At 38.1% G+C, this 20,508-nt stretch overlaps 1 protein-coding gene across 11 annotated transcripts in view; it reads right to left on the bottom strand.

Moving 5' to 3' along the window:
* enah (ENAH actin regulator) overlaps positions 1–20,508 on the bottom strand; it is a 106,726-nt gene that overhangs the window by 54,955 nt on the left and 31,263 nt on the right. For 8 of the 11 annotated variants that reach the window (XM_077220181.1, XM_077220183.1, XM_077220189.1 and 5 more), the window contains exon 2: positions 1,183–1,348. In XM_077220181.1, the coding sequence (XP_077076296.1) occupies positions 1,183–1,348 (166 nt within the window). Of the gene's footprint in view, positions 1–1,182; positions 1,349–15,070; positions 15,551–20,508 lie in introns of those variants that run through there. The other 3 variants (XM_077220179.1, XM_077220186.1, XM_077220187.1) reach the window with 1 other exon arrangement.

Here is a 20,508-nt window from a genome sequence, read left to right as displayed (position 1 = left end):
ACTCATACTCGTTTGGAACAAATTGAGGGCGAGTAAATGACAGAATTTTGATCTTTGTGTGAACTCTTCCTTGAAATACAACAATGAATCACTAAAAGGAAAAATGAACAGTATTTTCACAAATGTAGCCAAGCATAACATTCTTGTAATCACAACAAGAACAGGAGCCTTTCTCATGAGATGTTATTCTCTTTAAACCACGCTGCGCTGATCTGTGAACCCCCCCGTGTTCTGTGTCATGGGTCATCAAAGCACTGCGGTGAAACCAGAGCTCTCTCTGCAGGGGAAGCCAACCAGGCCGAGCAGAAGGCTCTCAGCTCAACCCACTGGATGTGGATTGGCCTTTTCAACCTTCATATCGGACTAGATTCTAAAAAACACCCTTCAGCTAGATAATAATTGTATCCCCTAAAACTCATGTTTGATCACCAAAATGAGATATGTAAAAAAGACTTGACTTAAAAAACTTTGATTGTAACTCTAAACCCTTGCCTCATTTAATATATGCGGTTCTATGAATGTGCAAATTTGCTCCGCCTCCACTCACTCACACCAGCTCAGAGACTCACTTGTTGATGATCACATGTTGACGTGATTTGGTTACAAGGTAGTTTACGACGTCAGAAACACCAGCGTTTTTCAAAACGCATTTGGTTCACTGCAGTTTTTAAGGAGAAAATACTCAGCAATGGTGTTGACATGAATTTGCACATGGTTTGTCTGAAAAAGATCACATAGACATATAAACAACATCGAAAGATGTTGATTTTCCCCACAGGGGGACTTTAAGAAAATTATTAAATATAAAAAAATATTATAAAATATAGGCCCAATTAATTTTAGGTGTCTTTTTTTAAAGCCATTCTATTTTAAAATTGCAAATATCTACATTAAAAAAGGAGCACAAGTGCATCATAAATGCTTAAAAATGGTTTGACCAAAATTATTATATAATTATTTAATATATATTAATAAAGATATTTACAAATAAATAAAATATTTATAAATAAATACATAAAAATAAATAAGCTTGTCTGAATGAATGAATAAATAAATAACACTTTTAAAAAACTAAGGGTAAATATTGGCCTCTCTACCTGTGAAAAGATATTTATTTATCAATCCATCATGCTATTTAATAATTATTATCTCATTGGAGACCACAGCTCCCCTTTCTCTTACCTGGTGGTCCTGAATTTTACGACCCACTACTCTGAAGGCGTTGTTGCCAGTGTGGTGATAGATGTGGACTCGACTAAAGCCTGTGGATCCACCAGCTGGAACCCACTTCTTATTGGCGTCGTCATATACCATGACAGCAGCCCGTGCCTGACAGATACTCTGCTCACTGAAAAAGAAGGAAAAAAAAGAGACATATGCATGATTGGATGATGGAAAACTATCCACAATGTTTTTTTCAAGGGTTAAAATTCAATCAAATGAACAGCCTCTGGTCTAAAGTGGCAATAAATATGGGATCCAGTGCATTAAATTCAATGAAAAGACATCAGAATTTAATAATTCCTTAAATCTATGCAGTCTGCAGTAGTTAAACGTTCTTTCAATCACAGAAAGCTTTGAACCACAGTGAAGTAACCATCTGTCATGTGATCCTGCACTGACACTCAATTTCAGTACACCTTTATAGGTCACGCTTTCATTAAGCAGTCACCATTAAATGTAAACACTGGAAATCAATTTCCCCCGTCTCTCTGCTCACTTTGCACTATAGAGCGACTCTACCTTGCATATAACACTAAATTATTTACAATGACTTCCAAACTCCCACTGCGTTAATAGAATAGCAAAAGAGCCACTGAAAGCCTTCCCTTGTCATGTGATCACAATGAAGTAACACTTTTAATACAGGTGGCAAAAGAAGAGAGCGAGAAAGCAAGAGAAAAAGGCCTCGTAAAAATATAAATAAATAAAAAACCTTCTGGTTGCTTACATCCCCTACTCTAAAAACCTTGACGATGCATCTTAATATATCTTCTTCTTTGTCACTTTGTTGCAAAACAAACCTTGAGAAATGAAAGCTAGATTTTATGGATGTGTTCATGTCCTAAGCACTTGCATTCTTTTGGTTGCTTGGTTTCTCTGCACCAAGTAGCTCTAGTCAGAACACCGTGTAAAACTAACAACAATAACCTAATGTCCATGCTACTTGATTACACTAACCTTAGTCCTCACAGGCATTGATGTCACATAAAAATCACACACAAAAGACTTTGGACTGCTGGGGAGATGGAAAGACTTCAAGATCAGATGCCTACCATAATCAAGTTAATCCGGTCAAATAAATAATCATGACAAAGCGCTCCAGTCCAGATTATACATCGACAGACTGTTGAATGTTTTGTTTTGCTTTTCCCTGAAATCAATCTGGGGACTGAGATGAGATCCCGGGATCATCCGCCTAGCGATAAGGGCTAATCTAACAGGATTGTCCTCCGAGACCAATCCCTACCCTTTAATTAAGGAAGAAGCATGCGGGAGTGGGCCGAGCAGGTTCTGAGGTGCTCTATGTCATATTACGGTGTAATTGATGGAAGACAGTCAGGGAGCAAATGCTTATTACAGGAGAACAGGTCAATGGGAGGAAGCCGTGACACATAAAAAAAAACCTCTTTAAACAAAAACCTATGACAAACATTCACATCCTGCATCATTAGCCCAAGCAGTTTTTGTCAAGAAACAAAGGAATGACTCAACCGAAAATTGTATTTTATTTTATTACTGAGATCATATAAAACATGTTTGGTTTTGGTTTAAGTCTTAGAATATAGTGCTTGTTCTGTATGGACCACTTTTCTGATCATTTTTAATTGTGATAAATTACCTATTTTTTAACCATATTTTTTATTATTTATACATTTATGTTATAAGCAGAACTCCACTCAGCAGTCTGATCATCCAGCTTCATCTGTAGATCATAGACCTCAACATTAAGAGCATCAGTATGAGGGTCAGGACAACAGCTACAAGGACGAAGCATGCTGATCTCATGATACCTGAGAATGGTAAATGGACTGCATCTATATAGCGCTTTCAACAGACCCATGGCCACCAAAGCGCTTTACATACTGCCTCACATTCACTCATTCATACACCGACGGCGGTGTCAGCCATGCAAGCCGCCATCCAGCTCGTCAGGAGCAGGTGTCTTGCTCATGGACACCTCGACACTTGGTCAGGTGGAACCGGGGATAGAACCACTACCCTTCCAGTTTGTAGACAACCTACATGAACCACTGTGCCACTGCCGCCCTGGGAATGATCGTTTCACCCACATCTTGCTACTGTAAGTAAGGCCCTGTTTACACCTGGTATTAAGATGCGTTTTGTCTAAAACAGGGTCTAAAACATTTTGAACTTGTCCACTTTCAACCACTCCCAGAGGTAGACGAAAACGCTTTCGACCGGATTGCTTTTGTAGTGTAAACGCTCACGTAGTCGAACAGCAACAAAAGACCGCCTACTCCCCGCGCACTGACTTAAAGGTTGTATCAGTGATTTCTGGCCCAAAAATAAATGTCTAATCTTTCCTAATGATCCGCTAGCTGCCCGCCCCATAAGCATGCCGTCAAAAAACCTCGTCTCTGTAGGCAGCGTAGGCTCTGAGATCTGCACACAAAAACAAATGGGACAACCACCACTCAAAACCAAAATAAAGTGTTCCAACCAATCACTGACAGGGGCGGGTGTTGCTCCGATTTCGCTTCCTGCCGTGCACGAGCGCAAAACCTCACAACACCCGCCCCTGTCAGTGATTGGTTGGAACACTGTTTATTTTGGTTTTGAGTGGTGGTTGTCCCATTTGTTTTTGTGTGCAGATCTCAGAGCCTACGCTGCCTACAGAGACGAGGTTTTTTGACGGCATGCTTATGGGGCGGGCAGCTAGCGGATCGTTAGGAAAGATTAGACATTTATTTTTAGGCCTGAAATCACTGATACAACCTTTAATGCATAAACATGATGGGAAGCACGCTAGCTTGATGGGATTTAAACTTTGGGTGGAGACCCAAGTTTGGTTTGAAGACGAAAAACATACCAAGCACAAGGTTCTCTCACCATTCCTGATTTCTAACACAAACTCGCCAATTTTGGTAATTTTTCAATATAAAAATATGTACATTGCGCAAGCTTATTTCATCCATTAGATCGAAAGATCTAAAAAAGTCCATACATTTACATGCCCATAGACCCTCCCCTCGAAGAAATCAGGACATTAGTGGTTGAAAGTGGACAAAACGTGTATGCGTCTCCCTCGTCTACTTGTGATTTCGATCGATCAAAACGCGTCATAATACTAGGTGTAAACAGGGGCTAAATTCAATCTGACACTTCAGCAGGCCTGGAGAACAGTGGATTTCAAACACGCAGTACGACTACACAAAGAACAGTGTCAGTCCACCATTCATGTTTATATAGTTTTTCTGATTTGGCAGTAAAACATTTAAATGGATAATGTTTCCCTTCAATCTCATTTCAGAGGTGCAAATAAATCCCAAGGACAGACAGAGGCAAGCACACAGGGTTCTGTGATGAAAGGAAAACAACGTGATGGAATAAAGCACACAGCCAAAATGATGACAGCTAAGCAATTCTATGCTCACATTTTTTATCTATCATAGGATTAATAAGCCATTTAGGGAATTGTCAAAATAACAACCGCCCTCCGCTGTGCTGGAATTGGATGCAAATAAAAAAGCAGTTTAATATAAATAAGCTAAACTAGTCGTGTGCGAGTATGCAGTGCTTCAAGTATAAAATAAAGCTGACATTTTTAAAACCTTATATTATTTGTCGTTCTTAAAAAGGCTCAAGTGAACAATGGTAATTATATTAATAATTATATTAACGTTAATTGGCAAATAATTCTCTAAATCTCTGTTGCATGTCAAGTGTTTGACATTTGGATCAAAGACGAACTGAAACACTGTTTGTTTAAAGCTTAAAGGAATTAATTTGGCTGTAAACAAGCACTATGACAAAGTGTGATCAAAAACCCTCTGATATGGATAAAAAAACATCCAAAGCAACATTTTCATTCCTTCATTCCCTTCTCAACAGCTAAAAAATACAACATCAGAGGGCTTCGTGCTGAGGCTGCAGTGACGCGAGAGCAAGACATGCAAAATGCTCTGGGGAAGAGCATGATAAACCAAGATCTGATTATGCAACCCAACGCCCACAACATCAGGAGAAATAATCATCAACCTTCTACGCAGCTCCAAGTAACGTCCTCAATGACAGCTCAATTTACTATGTAACACACTCATTCAAAAATAAACTACACAAGTTAAGATGAAGGGATGATTGTCGCAGCATGTGTGAGAATAGCATTGAACCTATGAACAAGGACGCAGATTCTGCAAGCCGACAACACCACACACAAAAAAGCAACATTGTGAAAATCATAATTATTTTAAATGGTATTAATTAAATAAAATATTACATTAAACATTTAAAATGTATCTGGCTGTCAAATGGCTGTTTGGTTGAAATGATAGTGTCACTGCTTTTATTTTTAAGTAAAAAATAAAATAAAACATCCATTTAGAAATTTCAAATCATGCATTAATGTTCTACAATTCACAAGTCGCAAAACACTACATGTGAATTAAACAGATCTTGATATGTGTGTCAATGTATGATGAACTAGCCCTGAAGGTTTGATATGAATCATGCATGTCATGAAGGCCAACTCAGACACATTCACACTTTAACACTTAGTTTGTTTACACAGCTCAAATTGTCTAACACTAAGTCAACAAGCTGCCATCTCTAAGCCACATCATAAATCCACTGAGACTCTAGCAAACACAAGGATTCAAACCTCCTCACAAGTCAAGTGGAACCACTGACCTCAGGTCCAGATATCTACAGAGCAATCCTGCTCAAAGGCCAAGGGATTTCTGAGGTATTATTGAATTCTCTCACAAAGAATATCAAAAAATAAACAATTTGTTTCAGTCAAGGTTACCACCATAATATCACAATATAACCCTGTACTTGTGTGATGGCTCCTCAACTCCTCGCAACACCGACAGAGAAAACCACAATGTGCTTCACAAAATGAAGGAATAGAAATCTAGAAGGACACATCGACAGAGATCATGCGGTAAATCTTCAAGATTGAATGGCTAAGAAATGTGCCCTCTAAAATTTAATAGACAATGCTGGAAGAGAAACAAAAGCCAGCAAAGAATGGAAACAATTTAGCCTTCTTTGAAAGCCATATTTGCCAAGTTACTGAAGAGCACACACATTTGGGTCAGCGAGTCACTTCAGTGAGAAATAAGGATATTTTCATGGATGACAGGTGGTATTTCTGAGAAAGGGCTGGGAAAGCAATAGAAACATTGGGTCGTCATCAGGTTCGGGGGACAACTAGAACGTCCCAGGCCCTGTGACAAAAGGAGCCCATTAAAAGCCTTCTATAGTTCGGGCCTTGGCAAGTAGTCTGATTCAAAAAAGGACTCTCATGAACTGATCATCGGATACCCATTTTCTACAAGTTGGTATGATTCTTTAGGGTCTTCATGTAAAGTTTGTAACAGACTTTGGTTAAAATTCCTCAATGGTTGTGTAAAACAACACCCTTTTTACCTCCTCAAAAACAGCGCTGTTCACAGTGACCCATTTTGGTGCATGTATCTTTAAATGATAATGAGCAACTGCTCCTCCCACCCGTCTCTTCCATGGGGCGTGTCGACACAAGACACGTAAAGTGATGCCATGGTGGACAGTATACAAATTGCTGAGTCGGAAATATGCTAATATGAGAAATATGCTAATACGGGACAGTCCGTCGGTGGTCGTGGGCGGAGCATGAGCAATAAGACATCATATTGCTCAGAAAATCCAAATAGCTTGATTATTGAGTGTGTTTAGGCTTTTTGAGGATAAAAAAAAAAAAAGAGTGAATGGATTTTCTTTATTGTATGGTGGTTGTGTCCACACAGTGCAAAGACACATTTAAGTATATGCAAACACCAGATAAAAGTGAATTGTGACCCACACCATACCCTACTGTCTGATTCCAGAAACAACTGACTCTTATGAGCTGGTTCTTTTAACAGATAGTTCAAAAAGATGAGAACTTTACAGTTGTGAATCAATCAATCAATCTGAAGTACTGAAATAAACTCAAATGAATCAAAATGGAATCTGAAATTTAATCAAGAGTTTGCGAGTCAGAATTGATCAATTTGGGAAATCTGTATAGATGCCATGCCTTATTTTACAACAGGTTTCCTGAACAAATCACCCCTTCTGCGTTGGTCAGTTGAACGGGTAGTCCCACTCCAAACTTATGCCTTTGGTTGAGCCATATAATCACGTTCAAGGATATTACCTTGTGGTTTAATGTTTAGTTATCTCAGTAACAAAATGAACCAAATAATCAATGGCAACATGAATATCTCATTTGAACGATTCTACAAATCCCTTAAGCCTAGTTCACACTACATGATTTTAAAACGTCAGGCTGAACTGTGGGGTTCACACTACATGACATGCTCTCTGTGAAATCAGGAGTGTTCAAGTTGTTGAGCTGTTCACACCACACGACACAACGTGATTGATCCGGCAACAGGAGGTAACGCACTACACGAGTTGACAACAACTCTGTCACCCAACGATTCTATCTTGTCTACAAACCACGTTTTGCCACGAAAAATCACGCGATAAAACGAACCGGAAATGAGGCGAACCCGCACGCGCGCCGAAGAACACAAACACAGCCGCGAATATGGACGTCAGACAGAAACTAGTGCTGCAAACTGTTTGCGCGAAGATTTGCTCTGAGAAAAAAACGCAAAAAAAGAAAAAATAAGAGAGTATGGGCGAGTGGATCCGCATACGCGAACAGCAGGGATTGTCTGTGCTACAGAGAGAGTTGGAGGTGAGTACAGCATGTTTATATCGGAGATGTAGCTGCATGTTTATGTTTGGCTGACGGCAAAAATCGTGTATTTACCCGGTGACCTCAACCCATGCCATGCTCTGATTGGCTGTTGCTCATGACATCAGTGAGGTTGAGTCGTGCAACAGCTCTGGATATCTAGCATGCTAGATATTTTTCTAGGCTCGGCGACGCGTCTGCGAGGCGTCTGCGAGCGTCTTTGATGCGTTGTTGGCTCTTTCATACTAACAGATTGGCGAGCGTTCATCGCCCGCTAATCTCTCGCGATTTGCACGCGATAACACCCTGACCTGTCGGCGAGCTCAACGATTTGCAAATCGGGCTTAAAATCATGTAATGTGAACTAGGCTTTAGAGGGCCCTGGACTCCTAAAATAACACTTCTGCTGCGTTTTACCTACTCAACTAGCCACAGGTGCGTGAGAAAGAGCAGACAGGAGCTATTTTAAACCATACTCCTGTAACAGAGATGGCTCAGGCTGAGAGCTGACAGCTCACGGGGAGCTCGAGGGTCCACGGCATGGTGTAGGCGTAGCAGGGAGCTGGAAATAGGCTCCAACTCCCACTGTGAGATTCATACTGTCTCACAGCTACAAGGTGAGATCAGCATACAGTGACAAATAACTGAAACCCTGATCACCGTCTGCAAAATAAGATCAGGATGAACCCGACAGGATATAACTAAAATACATGCATATATAAGATATAAATAACAATATATAAAACATACACTATATGCAAAATTATTAAAAAATTGCTATTTATTCCTTTAATGGGAAAGCTGAATTTACAGCAGTCCTCAGTGAAACTCCACTAAGAACAGGCACAGTATGGAAAAAACTATGAATATTCTTCAAAATTCTCCTTTTGTGTTAAAAATATTAATTATTGTGTTATTTAAAAAAAAAACATACAGGTTTGAAACAATTGGTTAAAGTGCCCCTATTATGCTTTTTCAGATATTCCCTTTCATGCAGTGTGTAATATAGCTGTTTGGCAATGTAAAAGGTCTGCAAAGTTTTAAAGATCAAAGTGCACGACAAATAAAGTTATGTCTCTCAAAAGAAAGAATCGATTCTGACCTGCTGAAACTAGTCGTCAGTAAATCCAGTCTTACTTCCGTAACATTCATATGTAACAAATTAGCATTATGCCAGTCTATGGTTTTCCTTGGCTGCCCACAAACGTTGTCTACTTTGACCTGCCCTCAAACACTGTAGCTGGTTCGTGTTGTGTACATGTTGAGAAGACACTGTTTTCTGCACTGCCAAAGCAAATCCTCTTTTATAGACTTCCAAAGTCAGTGGTTAAAATTACCACAGCAATACAAATGCAGTATAAACTTTTTTCGTGTTCCCGTCATTTTACAGACGATTGCTTCTTAAGTCTTCGCGAGGTCAACGCGGGATTTGCAAAACGATACATTAAAGATGGGACAGTACCCACTTTATCTGGACCAACTTGCTCCTCTTTGAATCATTATGTGTATGATTAATTATTCATGTAAATATTTTCTACCGAATGTCCAGAATACGTAGTTTTGTTTTTTATATATCGTACACCCAGTGCAGCTGTAGGTCTCCGGCTAACCGCCTCTCTCAACTTATTACTGTCTTACTGAAATAGTTCTGCTAATCATCTGTGGGCCCACTATTACCTAAATTTTGTGTCAATTAATACAGGTTCAGGTTGAATAACTATCGCTTTAAATATTTAATCATCGGACTCATGCTCAAATTGATATGGTAAATTCAACGCCATTGTAACTGTATTTACAGTGTGTACAATCGCTGAGGATTTAGGAAGCCTCTGGAATTGTAATTCAGATATGGTAGTGGGCATTTCGGACACGCGGTGTAAGCGGTCGACCAACCACAACAGACTGTGCCATCTAACCAATCAGAGCAGAGTAGTTCTCGAAAAGGCGGGGCTTAGATAGACTGAATCTTCAAACGAGTCGTTTTCAGACCCTTTGAGGAATGTCCTTTTTACTTTAAATAACAATTTTAGTTTACAGGTGAACCCCATTCACATAAATACCAGCATGAGCCAACACTTTTGAGGAGTAGGCAGGCTAGGTGAGGAAATCTGAATTTTGCTCTTCCTATATGACTGTATAGGAGGCGTTTGGAAAAGGAGGATGTCGAACTCACTATATGAAGCAGCATGTCAACCAATTCAGCACTTGTATCTGTTTTCCTGTGCATTTAATTTCCTCCATTTTGAGGAGGATACTATCCTTGACACAATCGTCATGCCAATTCAAAAGATTTCAGACTCCATAGTGATCACACACTAGTGTTGAGAGAGACATCCTCATAAGTCACAATCCCTCATTGGTGTTTTTGCTCTCTTTTGGTCTTTTTATAGACTGAGGAATTAAAGCCATCACCTTAGCAACACTGTGTACGTGGGTGGGTTTTATGTGTAGCTCCTACATATTACTGTGAAAAAAAATCTGTATGAAGGGGGGGGGGGGGGGGCTGGTACAGAGCCATTCAGGCTTCTTTCACTTGCTTTTTGTTTTCCTCGAGTGAATGATCAGCGCTAAATAGACAGTAAACTGGTCTATCCCTGAGTCTCTTGAGTTATGTGAAAATATTAAGAAATTTTTTTTTTTTTTTAAATGAACGTTAATACTCTCAGCCTGGTGTTCATTGTTCACCCTTACTATGATCCTTTGCAGCTAATGACAGTGACTGCTTCCTTCCACAGTCGAGATGGAGAGTCCCTGAGCTGCCAACACCTCACCTCCTCCACAGAAACTGCAAAAACTGGCTTAAAAATACACTCCACTCACAAACCATGAGTCACGCAGAACCCCCGTTTCGGTAGATGCCAGAGCAAATTCATTCATGCCATGCTTTGCAGGACAATGGGAGACATCATCACTGTATAAACAGCCCTGGTGACATTCTGTGCATGGGCAGCTATTTGTGAGTGGAGTCTGCTTTTAAGCCACTGGCAAGGGGACAAGAACACACTTAAAAAGGACAGAAACCAATGTGAGCAGAGTGCTAATACAGTTTTAATTCACTGATTTCTGAGTACGAACACAAAACAGGCTATATGAAATCTGGGAGAGAAAAAAGGTCAGCACCATCATAAACAAAAATGTGCCAAATATTTATTAAATACAGACAAATGTAGCATTAACTTTAGTGAATCAACTGAGACTTCATCTTTTTGTCTGGACATCATAGTAGGGGTGGTAATTACCTGCATTAAGTAATTTTATTTCATGATAACTATATATATATATATATATATATATATATATATATATATATATAATATTATATATATATATATATATATATATATATATTTCTCACAAATTAGTTATTTTGGCTTTAAATAAGGATTTTATATTATCAAAAAATTTTATACTATTGAAATTGTATAATTCTTATCACCAATTTCAATATCACAAAAAACTAATACTAGCACAAGTAAAAAAATAAACTCAAGCTTACAAAGTCAAGTAAATAGTCTACAACAATACTAAACTACAATAGAACAAAGACACAAATGAAACCGACCTATCTGAAAAACTTCAAGCACTATACATAATAAATTGTGTAAAGTAATAAAATGTATAAGAAGCACTGCTTAGTCAATGTGTAATTGAAATATACATTTATCCTTATTAAAGTTATAAAAGTTATTCAGTCAAGAGCAATGAGAGATTTTCTCGCTGTTATTGTTTAATTAACAGTAATGATACAGAGGGCAGATTTTTTAGGCTACTGTCACTTTAAGAGCAAATGCACCGATCCGATATACTGTTACACATGCTTTTTCTTTCTAAACCGTCTACGTTTACTTAAGACATAAATGACTGTTTACGAGGATACTTGCAAAGACTGGCGTTTTCACACTCAATAATGTATATTTAACCATTCAAGCCCAATTATGTTGCAAAAAAAAACTCCGTTCAGTACTCGCATACTGTATGAGCAGCAGCTTTATGTGCGAGGCCCTCAGGCCCTGTTTACACCTGGTATTAAGATGCGTTTTGGTTCTCATAATGTACCTCAAACTCAGTGGCATGTCACAGAGAAACGTCCTGCTCGAGTCGTCCTTGCGATGGAGGTTCGGGTTGAATAACTAGTTCTTCCAATGTTTTATCATCAGACTTGTGCTCAGATCGATTTGGTAAAATCGATGTCATCGTTACGGTCTCTACAGTTCAATCGCTGAGCTTTAGGAAGCCTCCGGACAGAGCTGACGTTCAGTTATAGTAATGAAGCTTTCAACAAGCGCTGTATGCGGTAGACCAATCACAACAGACTGGGCCATCTGGCCAATAAGAGCAGAGTAGACCAATCACAACAGACTGGGCCGTCTGGCCAATCAGAGCAGAGTAGACCAATCACAACAGACTGGGCCATCTGGCCAATCAGAGCAGAGTAGCACTCGGAAAGGAGGGATTTAGAGAGACTGATTCATCCTTCAAGTAGCTTAAAAATCATTGAAAAATGTGTTGATGTGCAATGTATATTATGAGATAATGAAATTGTTTTTTGACTTTTGATGTGTGTAAAGCTGTTGTAGGAGACCTCCAAAACAAAATTAGGAGGCTTTAAAATAGCATAATAGGGCAGTTTAAAAATGCATTTAAACGATAAGCTTTCGCGAACATGCAGAACAACAGCGTCACATAAGTGTATCCGCAATAAGAGACGATAGTTATTCACAGAATTATCAACTTCACGTGGGTTGAGTTATTAATGTTAACAACATCATCATCCTTGTTTTCGCATGGGCCGGTTGCAGTCTCTTTTTTTCTGTAGCCACTCCGAAGTCCGAACAAAGTCTTTTGCATTTTACAGCGGGTGAATCTCTAGTTGTCACTGGTGATTGTCGTTTGAACCTTTCTGAATCCGCCATTAAATTGATAAGTTTAATTATATCAAATCCTGTGAGAAAAGGCTGTAAATCTCCTCCTCCATCCTCACACGCAATATAGCCTACTAGCTGAGACTCCTTCATGTGTACAGATGTGACAAAGACATGCTCGAATTTCCCGCAGAAATCCACCAGTACCACTGGAATTAAAAACATTATTACAAGCTTACAGTTTTGAATCCAGCTAAGGCAAGCAGAGAGTTTTGAACACTGGCTGGTTATGTACTTGCTCAAATGTATTTTGGATAATTTTTAACCCAATAAATTTACAGACTGCAGCTTTAATCGTGTCTACAGGTATACGGCCCACACCTACATCATAGTAATGTTTTATTTATATTATACACAATTATAACAACACAATACATAATATATTAAATTAATAAAAACATATCACATCATATTTATGTATATATAATATATAATACATTTATACATTTCAATTTATAATTTAAATATTAACAGAGGTAATGGCTCTGAGAATTTAGAGACACATTTTCCTCTAAGACACATTGAGGAAACCACAAAGCACTTTCCTAAAATTAAAAATAGGTCGAACAAAACCTTGTCATTGTGGAAAATTAGAGCTTGGAATGTTTTCAGTCAGAGAACGTTTTGGTGACTTTTAGACCCCAAAACACTTCAGAGAATGTCTGTTCTACCCAGTTTTCAACATACCAATATCTATTGCAGCACAAATTTATGCCTTTCCTTCTTTTTACCTTGTTTGACTGGTCACTGAAAAACATCAGCAAAATACATCTATCCTAAATACATTTTCTCTATGACAGCTGCCATCTGTCATCTTTATCTAAGCAGTGCTTCGGGTATAATCCACACAGTTTGACAAGTAGGAAATTCAAGAGGTTCGTTTTTGTGTAGTAAAGCCAGACGGATGGCATTATGAAGTCTAAGAGATATACTTCCCTCTTTTTGATCATGAGGAACTTTTACAATAGCTTTCCAATTACAACTGGAACTCAAGCTGACATCAATTAATGTGACCTTTGACAGCATCATGGAAACCTGAAATATGTGTGTAGTACTGTGTACATGTAGGAATTTAAAATGGACTGAATGTGTTGCCAAAGCAAAGGTGTTGACTAAAACTAACATTCATAATTTATATAAATAAACATGTAATATTTTAATTAAATATTTTATATAATTAGGTGAAAAAATATATATAATTTTATTTATTTTTTATTTTTATGAGTGGGGACTACTCTCATTCTTCAGTTTTTTTTTTTTTTTTGGGAAACAACAACATGTATGTACAACATGTAACACATAAATGTTGTTGTTTCCAAAAAAAAAAAAGTAGTCCCAACTCATAAAACAGGACCAGCACTACTGGTTTTCCTCAGCACAGTATTGCAAAACATAAACATCCGTAAAACAAATAATTTCAAAGAATCTTCTCATTCCAGAAAAAGCTACCACCAACACCTCACCTCCAGAATGACCTGAGGCTCTCCGAAAAGCAGGTTCATACTGTGTTTACCGTGTATGCTGTGCAAACACCAATGCAATTTACTTTTTTAACAAAGTAGCAGGTGAGTGCTGACAGCGACCTGTTTTGCCTCCACTGAGCTGCCCATTCACACACAAAGAATGCACAGTGACTTCTCACACCAAACCTTTTGCATGCATGGAGGTTCCCCTTAAGAACGTCATAAGTGATACTTAGTCATGGCAGCATGGTTTATAAAAACACCCCATTCAGGGAAACACCTTTCCTTCAAAGAATTGTAAGCACTTATTAGCAGTGAGAAAACAAATTTCACTTGGTCGAGACCCCTTTGTCAGTAAAATGAGGACAAAAAATGAACTTTGATTTGGTCTGCAGGGCCATATTTGTGCGATGGGATAAATTAGACATGAATGTTTGATGAGTGAATTTGCAGTGCACAAATGTTGGTAGCCTGCCACTGGTTTTATAGGCCAATTTGTGCATCTCCCATCCATTCCACAGGGAGCTATTAGAGCAAATGAAACTGTAATCTTACTGAAAACATTTTCCACCACACTTCCTAAAGCAGCTCACATCCTCCATAATTACAATAGAGCACTGCTTTATTAAACCCATAATACCAGAGAGCAATTTTGAAGTAGAGAGTAAACCAACGTGAACCTAAACATGCATTTCAACAATGTCTTTGAGCTACATTAAGGATGCAACAGTTGCAAAGGAAAACAAACCCATGAAGCCTGTGTGTGTACGTACCGGTGGACTTCCATTTTCGAAGACTGGGCGCATCTTTCATTCAGTATGAAGCCGGACACCTTGCATTTTGCTGCAGACTGGAGCTGCATGGCTTCCCCCGGCTCCGACGCTGCGGATTCGATCCTGATCACACACGCCTATTCATCGCGTTCCATCTATTCTGAATGCATCGGTGATTCATTATTTAGAGATGGGCGCAAGTCAGCGGCGCTTCTCCATGCTGCTCGCGTACACAATCCCGCTTTTCACAGTGCTGGACGGTAACCTGGCAACGGGCATTTGAGTGCTCACAGTTGTTAAAGGAGATCACGTTTGGGAAGATGAAATTGCTACGCTGTGTTAATACTGCTCAACTGAGCAGGCTTTTTCCCACCCTGCCTCTCTCCTTTCTCTCTCCCTCGCTCTGGTCTTTCCTACCCCCACCCTCCTCTCTTTATTCTGTGCTGCTCGATTTCAATAGTGATTTATCTTTACTGGCTAAGCTTTGTTTTGAAGCAGCATGTGCATGCAGGGATCTGTGCAGAATGAGGTAAACATTATTTCAAACGCATGATATGCAAAACGCTAGCCTAAATATTTAATGATTGAGAGGTAGCTTTGCCATTAAAAAGAAGGAAACTCTTATTTTTGGCCTTAAGTGACCTCTCAGGTCACAAACATAGTTTAAGTATATACTTAAATGTGAGTGTTTAGCGCTTACGGTGGCCTGACAGTACTCAAGGGGGTGCTAGAGTTGCCATCAGATGTTGGTGTCATTATACCAGATGTTTTAGTATTCAGGTAAGTTACTATACTGACTTAAAATTGATCAAACAGATCACAAATGTTTAAACATCCGAATCATTTTTTTAAACATTTTTTGAATCGATCAAAAAGAAATTGATCGATTCTTCAAAACTGCAGGGCTGGGCGATATGGCCAAAGATATTATCACAAGTTCAAATCACAATATTCATACCACTAATGCCGAAGCATTCAACATGCTTGTTAAGAAGTAAACCCTACAAAGTAAGCTACCTTTTAATTTAAGGAACTATAAAATCCATTTTATTCTTTCCCAAATTCTTTGTTTTCCATTTTCTTTTTTCGCAGTTCTGTTTTATGATTTAATAAAAATGTATTATCAAAAATGCTGTCTAACAAAATTTTGTATTATTATTATTAGTAGATGAAATAATTACAGTAGACTGTAAAAATTATTGTTGGTTTTACTTAGTCACCTGGTTGCTTTAAAATTTTGATTTCATTGAAATTAAATAATTGAATTAATACAATGAAGGATATGGAACAACAGAAACTTAAAATATGATGTTGTCTGAACCACATTATCCAAGTTGATTTGACAAAATAAAAAGGCTACTACTACTACTACTACTACTTTTAAAATACAGTTGTCAATTTAAGTTAACTTTAATTTTGTCACTAAGACCTTTTTTATCAACACGCATCTGATCGTTTTAATGTAGATCAAATATAAAAAAATTACAGTTTTTTATTGATAATGTGGATTTTTTTAGAAATATAGAATTAATTCTTCAACCCTACATCCTGCCATTATAGTAGTGGACCTTAAAAAAACTGAACGAGGAAAAACCTTTATGATCATATATGAAATATAACAACTCTGATCTGATGCCCTTTATAATGCAACACACAAAACCAAGCTGGTGTAGATACTAACATCTGCATTCACATACTCGCATAGAGTCTGTGCCTTAAGACACACAGTAGAGAAAGACAATACATCGATACTAAAGATGCACTATTGTTTAAAACATTTACAGACTACAGCGGCACAATATAATATAATCCTTTCAAATTGAACATGTTGTAAGGTATTGAACCTTCAAAAACAGATTTGACCAGCACACTGGATTCAGCTTTGTTACAACTTCTGGAGGCCAAAAAATGTGCAATCAATCTAGACAAAATTGATGTGCGCTACCCTGTTCTCAAATGGGAAAAGCTCAACATGATACTTACAACAGTGCCACCGAGCTGAAGAGGGCAATAAAGTCAAATCAATTCAATTATTTACGTATCTGAAAGCATGATCTCCAAGCAGTAAAACAGGGAAACGTGTGACAGATGCACTCTGGGATCATGTGGTTTGGTGCATGGCACAGATCCTGTGGTTTGCGATTGTATGGCTCGTCTGCACAGGAACAGATGGGTGTGAGTGACAGGTCAGATGCAAAAGAAGGGCCTTGTCATTTTTGGGGGTGGGGTTCAGTGTGCAGACACCTGATCATAATGCACAGTCACGCTCCGAGCGTTCAGTCTGTACACTTGGCAATTAATCACTCAGGCGCTGACGAGGGCAGCACCAGTCAAGGACCCACCCAAATCAACAATCACTGACAGGGACGGGTTGACAGCAAGAGTAATCAATATGACTTTGGAGCTTCTCAATAGGGCTGTCAAGATACCAAACTTTTAGTAGTCAAAACCAGCGAAATTTCAAACCAATTGCCACAGCAAATATGATAATAATATAATAATAATTTAATTATTGAATTTTATTATACTTTATTTAATATACATCATTATTTCAACACCACAGCCAATATGCTAATATAACACTAACGCAATATTTAATAATGATAACATTTGTTTGTTAATTCATCTTTTAGTGGGTAATACTGTTTTGTCCACACATAGTTCAGTAATTAGCGACAACTGCTTTCTACAACTGAATTAACTAAAATTCAGGTAGTGTCAACAGCATTTACATTTCTATGTGGTGTGATTGCAAGAAAATCACAGGGAAAGAGGTACAAGGTTTGATTGCCAGATTTTGCAAAAATAAACAGTGATCAAAAACAAGCCCAGAATAAAACTAACTGCTTTATATTGTCAATAAGACCAAAATATTGTGACCCGCACAAGCCCCCTTTAATAACTTGTTTGCTTTATGAGCCAAGCCCAAACAACAAGGCCAAAATGCTTATAATTAGTAGACATGGCAACACTGCAACAGAGTGCTCAACGAACAACCCTCTACAGATGCACTGAAGCTCAAGTCGCCATTGGCTAGTAAAATTATTTTACTCACAAGACGTTTTACATGAAATCCAAGAACAATGCAAATGAAAAAAAAAAATCTACATAAATATAATATTAAATATAAAATTTAAATTTCAAAAACTATTAAAGTAAACAGTCTAATAAAATAAGAACAATCAAACTACAAACAATAGCACAAATAAAAACAATAGAACAATGATACAAATTAAATAAACAGGTTTTTCAGGTAGATCTAACAGTAGATATAATACATATTAGGTAGATTATGTACAGAAATTGAACAAAGTAATCAAATGTAAAAAAAATACACTCACGCACTGCATAGTCTGCACTGTATAAATGAAATATAGATGAATCCTTATTAAAGTTATTCTGTGAAGTGATATTTTTGCAGCGAGTCTGTTGTTTAACATTAAAAACACAGACAGTTGCAGGAATATTAAGCTGCTGTCATTCAGTGATGCAATATACTGATACCTCGTCTTATCTCGACCGGTTTATGTTCACTTAACAAAAAAACAACTATGTTTATTAGAATACTCGCCAAGGCGGTCATTTTGACGTCATTTTGTGTAAAGTTGTCCGTTCAAGCAAAAGACAACGAGAAAGAGAGGTCAATTCAGTATTTGAGTGCTGTCAGGCGGCTTTCATTTAGGAGATTCACTGCCATATTTAACTGCAGTTTTTACTCCTGAAACTTTACAGTGTGTATGAAGCCACAGTCTAAAATACAAAAATGGGGAGTGTACCGCCTGAGCACCAAGCTGACAAATTTTACAAATTGTTGGGTTTGTTTTAACACTTGCTGAAAGCAGAAAATGTTCACACTGATTTTCCATTCCATTAATGGAAAAGCCACAACTGTTTTCAGACCATTGAGTGTTAATTGCACTCAAGTAAATGTGCAAGTCAAGCACAGTCACAACAGACTCTCCCGTTTTGAGAGCAGCGCAACAACGCAGGAATCAATTAGCTACTCTGGACCTGAGAGCAGTATGCTAATACGCTACGAACTACTTCAACAGCAAACGTTGACCTTTCGAATCTCACGTAGAGTGTAGTTGGCGTACAACATCCCAGACTTGTCAGGCGATGAGAGAGCCACCTGGAAGCACCAGGATCCCGTGAGTGGGCGGCGCAGTCGGGTCAGGCTGAGAGTGTGAAACCTTGAGCCGGCATCGGCGGAACACATGGTGCATGGGAGGATGCATGCAACACCTCTGCTTATAAACCACATGTCCACAGGAGGCCTGGCACCGCCGTTTCGAGCTTTATGCCTCTGCAGGCACTGACAACACCACCATAGAACCAGTCTGGGCTTGTCCCGTTCTGTTAAACCCATATTCCACAAGAATATAAGTCACTATATGAGTGTCTTCAATTTTCTCAGTCACAGTGGTTAATCATAACTGCATTGGTTCACCTAAAAATGGCCATAAAAAGAGCTCCAAAATAATTTGTTCCTTTTATCTGAAAATATGAGAACCCACAATCATGTCTATAAATTAGATGCTACTATATTGTGACTTGGGGTAAATATTTGCTCTGACAAATGAATAAATTCTAGGGCTGCGTGATTAATCATATTTTAATCGTGAGAACAATATCTGCTTCTCTCGAATAATTACAAATAATAGTCTAATTATTATTTAATACAAATAATTATTTGTCCTGAAAACATTTAACAATTTGACATTTCCATTATCTTGCATTGGTAACGAGCCTCCACTATCTTTCCTGCTTGGGGTTGCCAGATGTCAAGAGCATAAATCCTCTCTTTCTGTCCAGTGTTTTACTTTATCTTCCCCAACCAGGCAACCATACGCACACGCTCTTCTTTCTCTGAGCTGCAAAAAAGCACTTATGATCTGACAAGCCAAGTCACCTTTATTTATATAGCATTTTATACTAAATTGTTTCAAAGCAGCTTTACAGTGATAGCAGGAAAATAATGGATTGGTTAGTTAGGTTAGTTCATTGTTCAGTTCTGTTGTAAAGACCATTTATTAAATTAGTTCATTTCATCTACAAAGCAGTTCTGCAAAAAATTTCATCGTCCAGCTCAATACAGCTCTCATACAACATACAGTACAGTCCAGTCAGAGCCATAATATTGTTGAATATTAAGTGTCAAAGAGTATGTTGAAATTTATTGATGTCTATTGTGAAATTAAAATGTCACACAGCCAGTCTGTGTTCCTTTACGAGGCTGCTACTAAATCTGCGAGTGAACTGTAATAAATCAAAACATGAATCTCGACCATATTGTTTGCGATTATGGTTAGTGAATAAATGCACTAACCTCTGTGCTACAGTAGAAATAAAAAAAAATACATTTGGAATTATTAGAATTAAGAGTAGGAGCCACTGTTTTTTGTATTGATTTTCCATTTGATGAAATTATCATCGTT

This window comes from Siphateles boraxobius, unplaced genomic scaffold, assembly GCF_051911475.1.
Source record: "Siphateles boraxobius isolate OS27281-9 unplaced genomic scaffold, OSU_SipBor_1 8, whole genome shotgun sequence".
NCBI classification, from domain to species: domain Eukaryota; kingdom Metazoa; phylum Chordata; class Actinopteri; order Cypriniformes; family Leuciscidae; genus Siphateles; species Siphateles boraxobius.
Note: the sequence above shows the minus strand (reverse complement) of the source record. Positions and strands in the feature narration are given on the sequence as shown.